At 44.1% G+C, this 10,878-nt stretch overlaps 2 protein-coding genes across 2 annotated transcripts in view; both read left to right on the top strand.

Moving 5' to 3' along the window:
• Positions 1 to 3,884, top strand: part of TMPPE (transmembrane protein with metallophosphoesterase domain) — a 5,540-nt gene extending 1,656 nt beyond the window's left edge. Inside the window, exon 2 of the mRNA XM_012805917.2 lies at positions 1,174 to 3,884. Coding sequence (XP_012661371.1) covers positions 1,282 to 2,634 — 1,353 coding nt within the window. The 5' untranslated portion in view covers positions 1,174 to 1,281 and the 3' untranslated portion in view covers positions 2,635 to 3,884. The remainder of the gene's footprint in view (positions 1 to 1,173) is intronic.
• Positions 1 to 10,878, top strand: part of GLB1 (galactosidase beta 1) — a 96,241-nt gene that overhangs the window by 1,824 nt on the left and 83,539 nt on the right. The window lies entirely within an intron of this gene.

Below are 10,878 nucleotides of genomic sequence, written 5' to 3'. Positions count from 1 at the left end.
AGAGCCTCAAGCTGTCGCCCTGGGTAGAGTGCTATGGCATCACAGCTCACAGTAACCTCCAACTCCTGGGCTTAAGCGATTCTCTTGCCTCAGCCTCCCAAATAGCTAGGACTACAGATGCCTGTCACAACGCCTGGCTATTTTTTTGGTTGTAGTTGTCATTGCTGTTTGGCAGGCCTGGGCTGGATTGGAACCCGCCAGCTCTGGTATATGTGGCTGGTGCCTTAGCTGCTTGAGCTACAGGCACCTGAGCCCTTAATTTGCATTTCTTTAGAACAGTGGTTCTCAAACTTGAATTGTCCTAGAAATTAAGAGAGATTTTTAAAGTATTTATTTATAGGCCATGGCTGTAATCCCACTCTGGAAAGCCGAGGAGGGTGTTTTGCCTGAGCTCGCAGGTTCTAGACCAGTCTGAGCAAGAGCGAGACTGTCTCTAAAAACAGCTGGTTGCCTTTAGTCCCAGCTACTTGGGAGGCTGAGACAAAAGGATCAATGGAGCCCCAAGAGTTGGAGGTTGCTGTGAGCTATGACACCAGGCACTCTGCCAAGAGTGACAAAGTGAGAATCTGTCTCTAAAAAAAACAATTATTTGAGAAATAATATCACATGTTAATGAACTATACTTTTATGTAAAAATAACAATGTTTCTCCCCCAAATTTTAGGGCAGAAGTTGCATTGTTTTACATGTCAGCAATCTCTTTCCTCTCTGTCTGAATAGAAGACAGATTTTCACATCTACTTCTGCATTCAGTCTTTTACCATATCACATGTCAGATAGCCCCTGGAAAATAGCCACTCATACTCATGAGTGATAATGAAAAAGAGAGTAACAAGCTTAGTATTGTTAGGAAAATGCTTTTGACTATACCCCTAAAAGAGTGTCCCCCAGATCCCACTTTGAGAACCACTGATGAAGAATAATGTTTTTCTTAAGGAAGTGTATGCTCTTTGTGGAGAAACTTTAAACATATAAAAAATGTTGTAAAAGAAAAGAAAACTGCCCATCACATCATAATCCTGTGTGTTTCTGTTTGAATAATAAATCTTAGTTAGCAACTGACTGATGGTTTGGATTCAAGGTGGGTTGGGCAGATATAAATGGCCTTTGGGTTTTGAATGGGGACAAGGACAATCTGATAACCCACAAAGCTGATGCCGGTTCCTGGTTGCAGGCGGAGTTGACCTGGAAACCTCTCCTTGGCCACTGTCCTTTCTAAGGAATTCATTTCCAGAGCCCACCTGCACAGAACTGGTGGGGGACCCTGCTAGGAGCAGAGAAAATGGCCATCTTCAGGCAGCTGTCCCTAGGTGTGAAGGCCGCCCTGGCTGCCATCACTGTCTTCGTGTCCATGATCGTCTCCCGCTCCTATCTGGCAGAGAGCCTTGAGCTCAGGGCCTGGCGTTGGCTGTTTCGCCTGCAGCTCGCCCTGTTTGCCAATTCACTCATGCTCATTGGCTCTGTGTACATCTGGCGCAGCACGGTGGGCAACCTCTGCCACTCCCCAGCTGCGAAGTCGACCTGTTTTCAGCTCTGGAAGGTGGCTGTTCTGGGATTTCTGGCCCTGGCCCATTCCAGTTTCTTCACCATGCTCTTCTTAGTGGCTGAAGAGCCCTATCTCTTTTCCTTGGCAGCCTACTCCTGCCTGGGCGCTTATGTCATCATGGTCTTCTTCCTCTGCATCCTCAGCGGCATGGAGCAAGCCTGTCAGCTCTTGGCCTGGCGCAGTGGTAGGGTCGTGAGCAGTCTTGACAAGACAAGGACGCTGGTGCTCAGGCCCGCCCTGGCTGTTGTAGTGACCACCGTGCTCAGTGTGGCAGGGCTTCTGAATGCTGCCCAGCCCCCAGCTGTGAGAACCGTGGAGGTGCCCATCAATCAGCTGCCCCCGTCTATGAACAACCTCAAGATAGTGCTCCTCTCAGACATCCACTTGGGCCCCACAGTGGGCAGGACAAAGATGGAGATGTTTGTGAGGATGGTGAATGTGCTGGCGCCAGATGTCACAGTGATCGTGGGTGACCTCTCTGATTCAGAAGCATCGGTCCTGCGGACAGCTGTTGCTCCTTTGGGCCAGCTCCATTCACGCCTCGGCACCTACTTCGTCACAGGCAATCACGAGTACTACACCTCGGATGTCAGCAACTGGTTTGCATTGTTGGAATCCCTGCATGTCCAGCCTCTTCACAACGAGAATGTGAAGATTTCTGCCACAGGTGCCCAAAGTGGTGGTTCTGGTGGTGGTGAAGACAACAACTGGATCTGCTTGGCTGGGGTGGACGATATTGAAGCAGACATCCTGCACTACTCTGGCCATGGCATGGATCTTGTCAAAGCCCTGAAGGGCTGCAGCCCAGACCACACCATCATCCTGCTAGCTCACCAGCCTCTGGCTGCCAAGAGAGCCCTCCAGGCTCGGCCAGACATTAACCTGATCCTTTCTGGGCACACGCATGCTGGGCAAATCTTCCCCTTGAATGTGGCAGCCTATCTCCTGAATCCCTTCTTTGCTGGTCTCTACCAAGTGGCCCAGGAAACATTTGTGTATGTCAGCCCAGGCACAGCCTATTATGGGATACCCATGAGGTTGGGTAGCAGGGCAGAGATTACGCAGCTCATCCTGCAGCGGGCTCCCTGACCAGTGCCTCCATGTGCCCCTCTGTCCTTTCCTTGCTCTCCATTGTGTCCTGCTTCAGAGTGGCTTGCCTGCTTTACCCCTCCAGCCTCCTGCCCAGCTCTGCCAGTGTACTCTTGGACATGAGTGTGACTTGAATGGTAATTTGTGGTGGGGCTGCCTGGCAAGTTCAGACTGGTTTAACTATAAATGGCTAATTGCTTTTTTCTGTGCACTTGTGAGGTCACTAAGATCACGTATATGAGAGCTCACATCTGTTTTCCAGGTGATGCACCCTCCTTCTGCAGAGCTCAGGGATGAACTGCAACATGGGATTGCTAGAAAGGGACACCTGTAGAAAGCAGAGCCAGGAAAGAGCGGGAGCATTTTCCTCTTAGTGTTGTTAAACACTATTTAGAACATAGATGGGCCAGAATCATTGATCCTGATCCTTTATTGGTAAGGGACAGTGTTGCTAGGTAATTTGGGAAAACAGATAAGAGAGAAGTCCCCTTTGATTGTATCGAGTCACCTTTATTGAGGGTATGGGTAAAACCCAGTAGAATGCAAGTCTTCTCCTATTCCAGGCCTTGAGGGATGCTGTTTAACTGTGCTTTCGGGCCTTTGGGGGTGGGGGTGGGATGAGGAGAAGAAATCGCCCCACTGCTGCTGCTGCTGTTTCGGAGTGCCCAGGGTTTTGCCTCCCTCGTCTCATTTTATACAACCATTGGGTGAGGTGATTAGGTTTGGGATGCTTTTCCCTGTTGAGAGATGTGGAAACGAAGACAAAATGACTGGATATGTAGGAGATTTGAGGCTAGATGCCAGGTCTTCCACCTCCCAATAAAAATGTTCTTTCAGCTGTCTGATAATTAAATAGCTGTTATCTGTTATAGGCAAGTGCAGGATTCAAACAAAGTTAACCATACAAAGAGAATGAAGAGGACTAGGACCTAATGTTCTTTCTGTCAAAGTTACTTGCTTGAGGCCGATTTCAGTTTAACCCGTAACTGCACGGACAGTGACCTGGAAAGGAGTTGGCTAGTTTCATTGCAGGAGGTCTGTTGAATTTGAAGAAGAGGCAGGAAACTGGAACTCTCTTGGGCACAAGCCTGTTTGGGCTTGATTTTTTTGTTAGGTGTTAGGTCTACTTTCTACCAGTTGAGTTAAGGCTTACGCGGGTAGTGGCAGGGCTCCGGCCTCAGGAAGGGTCTCTTGGGCTCCCCTGGCCTCTCAGGCTCCCTTTCCTGGGTCCTGACTGTGGAATGTGGGGACTGTCCTTTCTGCTGGGCCACCCATCTAGCTCTTCATAAGAAGAGCTGCTCTTGCATTCTGGCCAGAGCAGAATGATGGGGCCATCCCTTCTGGCCTCTAGACCCATAGAAAATCTGGTAGGGGTTACCATATTTGGAGTGACCCCAACTCTGTTTGTCCAGTGTTTGTGTCAGAGGCAAGAGACTGTTGACCCTGGATGGCATTTAAGCACTACTATTAGGAAAGGCCTAACTGGAAGACGGAGGGCCTTGGCTCAGCACTGGTCTCTTGCTAGGTGGTTTAGACTTGTGATGGAGAAGGAGTGAAGACACTTGCTCTGAGGGGACCAGCTTGCCCTGCTCACCAGTAGGACAGCATCATAGGGCTAGTGGCTTGCTCTCATTGACCTTTGGTTTCCATCAACCCTAAAGTGGGGATAATTATATCTACCTCAAGATTGTTTTTTGCTGAGTGGATATTAAGCCTTAGTATAGGAATTTCATGTGGCACAGTGTGCACAGTAAACACTCAATGTTATGTCAATTTTCAATTTTCACATTGAGTTTGCTAAAGAACAGTGTTGGATGCAGGTGCCCAGAGACTTGGAGTAGCCAGTCCTGGGGAATGTGGGTGGGCAGCTGCCACTTGCTGGGGAGGCTGGAGATTTGTCAAAACAGCCAGTGCTGGGGTTTGCTTTCCTCTGCCTGTATTGATGTCTCTTTGTGCACAGTCTGCCTAATGGAGGGAGTTTATTCATTTCCTTCTTGTCTTCTTCATGTGCAGCAGGGTTCTGGGGGATCCTGGAGACCCCTCTTTTTCTTCCTAGGCAGCTAAGATACTGACAGCAGGCCATTCAGTCAAGTTTAGAAAGTATCTTTGGGTTGAGATTTTGGTGTTTTCCTTATCCCCCCTCTGCCCCCAATCGTATTCAGTCATTCTTATAGCTAGGAATAAGTTTGGAGAGAAATAGAATTTCACAGTGGGGGAAGGGACCCTGGAGAACCCTTCTTCTAACATATTTTGCAGACAGCAGGATTCCAGGGAAGAAGGGCCTTGCCCCCGCCAGTCGGCCAGTACCCAATTCCTTGACTCCCTTCTCCATGGTCCATCTTGAGGCTTGCCATCCTTCCTGGGCTCATAAGACTGTTCTTCCAAACTCTTCTTGCTTTCTTATGACCTGACCCCATTTTAGGATCATTTTTACTGCCTTTCACTTGTCTTTTGTTTTGGATTTTACCTAAGTAGGCTAGATAGTGCCATCACTTCTCTTGGGTGCTGCTGGTAGCATTTGACTCACCGATTAATATGTTATTTTTTCACTGGTTTCTTGATTGTGTATCTTTCTTAGCAGCAGCACCCTGGGCTTGATGAAATTAGCTTTCATCAAGTCCTGTTTTTTTTTAATCTTGCATCTTTGTCTCTTTCTCGTGAACTCCATCATTTTGTGGTCTTATGGACCCTTTATCTACTCTGAAGTCCTTGCTTGGCTGGTTGCCTTCTACTAGCAGAAAGAAGGCAGGTCCATCCTATCTATCTGTGAAATGTTATCAACGCCCTCTCCTTCCTGGTTTATGACATCAACGCCCTCTCATTCCTGGTTTACGGTATCATCACTCTCTTATACCTGGTTTATGTTCTCTGACTTGGTAAATGTTTTCCCAGCAGAAATTTCTCCATTAGTGTCAAAATTTGGCCCTGGTGAGCAGCTTTCCTTGACGCTCTTGAGTTCCTCTGTACAGTGCTCTTAATCCATTTAGCTTGTTTGTGTTTTGTGACAGACATTTGCTTGAAGCTTGATCATTTCTTCAGTTTCATTTGTTTCTTTTTCTTTTTCTTTTTCTTTTTTAAATTTTTTCCTGAGACAGAGTCTCACTTTGCCGCCCTAGGTATGCCCTGGCATCACAGCTCACAGCAACCTCAAACTCTTAGGCTTAAGCGATTCTCTTGCCTCAGCCTCCCAAGTAGCTGGGACTACAAGAACCTGCCACAATGCCTGGCTATTTTTTTGTTGCAATTGTCATTGTTGTTTAGCTGGCCTGGGCTGGGTTTGAACTCAGTGTATGTGCCTGGCGCTGTAACCACTGTGCTCTGGGTGTCTAGCCTCATTTGTTTCCTTTTAAAAACGAATGCAATTTAAAATGCAATGCTTTTCAAAGATTAGCGATAGCTTGTGTAGGATGATGCTCTTTTTACAAAATCTTGATAAATTAACCCTGCTGCTATTCATTGCAAACATCATCCATCCTTTCTTCTTCCTCTTATTTTGTTTGGTTTGTTTTAAACTTTTTGTGCTGACGTATACTCATCACCCAGCTTCAGCAATTGGAATCATTCTGCCACCATATCTCTGCTATACTGCCCCACACTCTATTGTTGGCTGGAGTATATTAAGCAAATCTTAGAAAACACAGTTTTACTCCAGCATCTCTTCACTATGAATCCTTTTTTAAAGAACACAACCAGGACATTTTTTAATCATATTCCATGAAATTAACAGTGGTTCTTGAATATCTCTAATACCTTGTTAGAGATTGGAGACTAGAAGGCAAATTTCTATCTCTCAATAAGTGTTCTTTTCATTATTTGATTGTGTAAAGAATTAGCGTTCACTTTTTCCTGATTGTCTCAATTATGCCTGTTTTTATTGAGGAAAAAAATGCATAGCATTAACTTTACTGTATTTTAAGTGTACAGCTCAGCAGTGTTCAGTATATTCACATTGTTGTGAAATAGATCTCCAGAACTTTTCCATCTTGCAACCATGAAACTGGACCCATTAAACAACGGCCCTTTTCCTGCTCCCCCCAGCTCCCGATCACCAGCATTCTACTTTCTGTTTCTATGAATTTGACTACTTTAAATGTATCATGTATGTAGAATCATACAATATTTGTCTTTTTATGACCAGATTATATCACTTCACATCATGATCTTCAGGTTCATTCATGTTATAGCACATGGCTGGACTGCCATCCTTTGTAAGGCTGCCATATGATATTCCTTTGTATGTACACACCACGTTTGTTTATCCATTCATCCATTGAGGAACATTTGGGTTGCTTCCACTTTCTTGACTATTATGAAAAGTATTCTTTTTTTTTTTGAGACAGTCTAAAGCTCTTGCCCTAGGTAGAATGCTGTGACATCACAGCTCACAGCAACCTCCACTTCCTGGGTTCAATCAATTCTCCTGCCTCCGCCTCCCAAGTAGCTGGGACTACAGGCGCCTGCCACAACGCCTTGCTATTTTTTGGTTGCAGCCATCGTTGTTGTTTGACAGGCCCAGGCTAGATTTGAACCTGCTAAGCTCAGGTGTATGTGGCTGGCACCTTAGCTGCTTGAGCCACAGGCGCCAAGCCTATTATGAAAAGTATTGTGAACATGGGTGTGTGAGATTCTGTTTTCAATTTTTTTGGATATATACCCCAAAGTGGGATTACTGGATCATGTGGGAGTTCTATTTATAATTTTTTTGTGGTTTCCTCATACTGTTTTCCTTAGGAGTTGCACCAAGTGCAACCAACAAGTGCACAAGGGTTGCAGTTTCTCCGTGTCCTTGCCAATGCTAGTTTTCTGGGTTTTTTCTCTTTTATTTTTGGGTTTTTTTTTTTTTTTTGAGACGGAGCCTCAAGCTATCCCCCTGGGTAGAGTGCCATGGCATCATGCTCACAGCAACCTCCCAACTCCTGGGCTCAAGCAATTCTCCTGCCTCAGCCTCCCAAGCAGCTGGGACTACAGGCGCCCGCCACAACGCCTGGCCATTTTTTGGTTGCAGCCATTATTGTTGTTTGGCGGGCCCGGGCTGGGGATTCTAACCCGGCACCTTAGGTGTATGTGGCTGGCGCCTTAGCCACTTGAGCCACAGGCGCCGAGCCTATCTTTTATTTTTGAAGACAGTTTTAGTCCATCACCCTAAATGGAGTGCCATGGTATCATCATAGCTCATGGCAACCTTGAACTCTGGAGCTCAAGCCATGATCCCCTTGCCTCAGTTTTTCTATCTTTAGTGGAGATGGGGTTTTGCACTTGCTTAGGCTAGTCTCCAACCTCTTGAGCTCAAGCAATCCAACTGCCCCAGCCTCCGTGAGTGCTAGGATTACAGGCAGGAGCTGCTATTCCTGGCCAGCTTTTTTTCTTTTTGATAGTGGCCGTCCTAATGAATGTGAAGTGATACCTCACTGTGGTTTTGATTTGCAGTTCTCTTATGATTAGGGATGTTGAACATTTTTTCTTGTGTTTATTGGCCATTTGTATACTATCTTTGGAGAGATGTCTATTCAAACCCTTTGCCCATTTTTAAATTAGGTTATTTTATTTTTAGTTGTTGAAGTATAGGCATTCTCTGTGTATTCTGGATATTAATCCCTTAACAGATACATGACTTAAACATTTTTCTTCAACTGCCTTTTCACTCCATTGATCTTGTCCTTTGATGCACAAAGGTTTTGAGTTTGATCTAATCTTATTTGTCTTTCTGCCTTGTTGTCTGTGCTTTTGGCATCATATCCAGGAAATCATTGCCAAGTTCAATCACATAGCATTTCTCCTATGTTTGCTTGTAAGAGTTTTATAGTCTCATTTTTTAACTCATTTTGAATTAAATTTTTGTATGTGGTATAAGATAAAGGCCCAACTTCATGTTTTTCGCTGGTGGACATCTAGTTTTTTTAGCACCATTTGCTGAAGAGACTGTCTTTTCCCCATGAAGTGGTCTTGGTGTCTTTGTCAAATATCACTTGATACAGGGTTTATTTCTGGGTTTTCAGTTTTTTTCCATTGATGTGTTTGTCCTTTCTTATGCCCTTACCATGTTGTTTCGATTACTCTAGCTTTGCAGTGTGTTTTGAAATCAGGAAGTGTGTCTTCCAGTTTCATTCCTTTTCAGGATTGTTTTGGCCATTCAGGGTCCTTTGAAATTCCGTATGAATTTTAGGATGAGTTTTTCTATTTCTTAAAAAGAATACCATTGTAATTTTAATAGGGATTATGTTGAATCTGTAAATCACTTTCAATAGTATGGACATCTTAACTATATTATTATATTAAGTCTTCTACTCCATGAACATAGGATATCTTTATATTTATTTTATATCCTTGATTTCTTTTAGCAGTGTTTTATAGTTTTCAGTTTATAAGTCTTTTACCTCCTCGGTTAGGTTTATTACTAAGTATTTTAATTCTCCTTTTTATTTTTTTGAGACAGAGTCTTACTATGTCACCCTCGATAGAGTGCATGACGTCACAGCTCACAGCAACCTCAAACTCTTAGGTTTAAGCCATTCTCTTGCCTCAGCCTCCCAAGTAGCTGGGACTACAGGCGCCCACCACAACGCCTGGCTATGTTTTTTTTTTTTTGGTTGTAGTTGTCATTGTTGTTTGGCAGGCCCAGGCTGGGTTCAAACTTGCCAGCCCCAGTGTATGTGGCTGGTTCCCTGGCCGCTGAGCTAAAGGCACCAAGCCTAATTGTTTTATCAGGAAGGGTGTTCAATCTTGTCAAATGCTTTTTCTGCCTCAAAATTGAGACTGTCAGGTGGTTTTGCCTTTTATTCTATTGTTATGTTATTATACTGATTGATTTTCATCTGTTAAATCATTCTTGTATTCCAGGAATAAGTCATAATGTATATAATCCTTTTAATGTGTTGTTGAATTCAGTTTGCTAGTAGTTGGTGGATGATTTTGCATATATACTCATCAAGGATATTGATCTGTAATCTTTTCTTGTAGTATCTTTTTCTGGCTTTGGGATTAGGATAATATTGGCCTCATAGAATGAACTTTGGAAATATTCCCTTCTGTTCAATTTTGGGAAGAGTTTCAGGAAAATTGGTATTAATCATTAAATGTTTGGTATCTCCTTACTCATTATAAGTCTGGTTAGATTTTCTATTTCTTCATGCTTCAGTTTTGGTAGGTTACGTGCCTTAGGAAACTTAGCTGTATCTTGTAGGTTATCCAATTTGTAGGCATACAGTTGTTGATAGTATTCTTATAATCCTTTTTATTCCTGTGTTATCACTGACAATCTCCTTTCTTCATTTCTGATTTTAGTTACTTGCATCACCTCTCTGTTTTTCTTAATATAGCTAAAGGTTTATTAGGTTTGATTTTTTTTCCAAAAATAATTTATTGGGGTTTTTTCCCTACTGTTTCTCTCTTCTCTATATTGTTTTTCTCAGCTCTGATCTTTTTATTTCCTTCCCTTTTCTAGTTTTTGGTTTCATTTGTTCTTTTTATGGAATTGTGTCTTTTTATAATCTTTTGTCTGAATGAGGATCTAAAAATGGGTCCATGTATTGTATGTGGTGTTTCTTTTTCTTTTTTTTTTTTTTCTGTAGAGACAGCTCTTGGTAGAGTGACGTGGAGTCACAGTTCACAGCAACCTCCAGCTCCTGGGCTTAGGTGATTCTTTTGCCTCAGCCTCCCAAGTAGCAGGGACTACAGGTGCCCACCGCCCAGCTATATTTTTGTTGCAGTTCGGCTGGGGTCGGGTTTGAACCCACCACCCTCAGTATATGGGGCGGGGCTGGCGCCTGATTCACTGAGCCACAGACGCCACCCTTTTTTTTTTTTCTTTTTTGAGACAGGGTCTCTCTCTGTTGCCCAGGCTAGAGTGCAGTGGTGTCATCATATATAGCTCACAGCAGCCTCAAACTCCTGGGCTCAAGGGATCTTCCTGCCTTAGCCTCCCAAGTAGCTGGAACTATAGGTGCCCACCACCACACCCAGCTAAGTTTTAATATTTTTAGTAGAGATGAAGTGTCACTGTTGCTCAGGTTGGTCTCAAACTCCTGGCCTCAAATAATCCTCCTGCCTCAGCCTCCTAGAGTGTTAGGATTCCAGGTGTGAGCCACCACACTTGGCCAATTTCTTAAGACTCCTTTTTTTTTTTTTAGAGATGGACTCTTACTTTGTTGCCCTTGGTAGAGTGCTGTGGCATCACAGCTCGCAGCAACTTCCAGCTTTGGGGCTTAGGTGATTCTCTTGCCTCAGCCTCCTGAGTAGCTGGGACTA

This window comes from Otolemur garnettii, unplaced genomic scaffold, assembly GCF_000181295.1.
Source record: "Otolemur garnettii isolate 467f Iridium unplaced genomic scaffold, OtoGar3 scaffold00002, whole genome shotgun sequence".
Lineage (NCBI taxonomy): Eukaryota > Metazoa > Chordata > Mammalia > Primates > Galagidae > Otolemur > Otolemur garnettii.
Note: the sequence above shows the minus strand (reverse complement) of the source record. Positions and strands in the feature narration are given on the sequence as shown.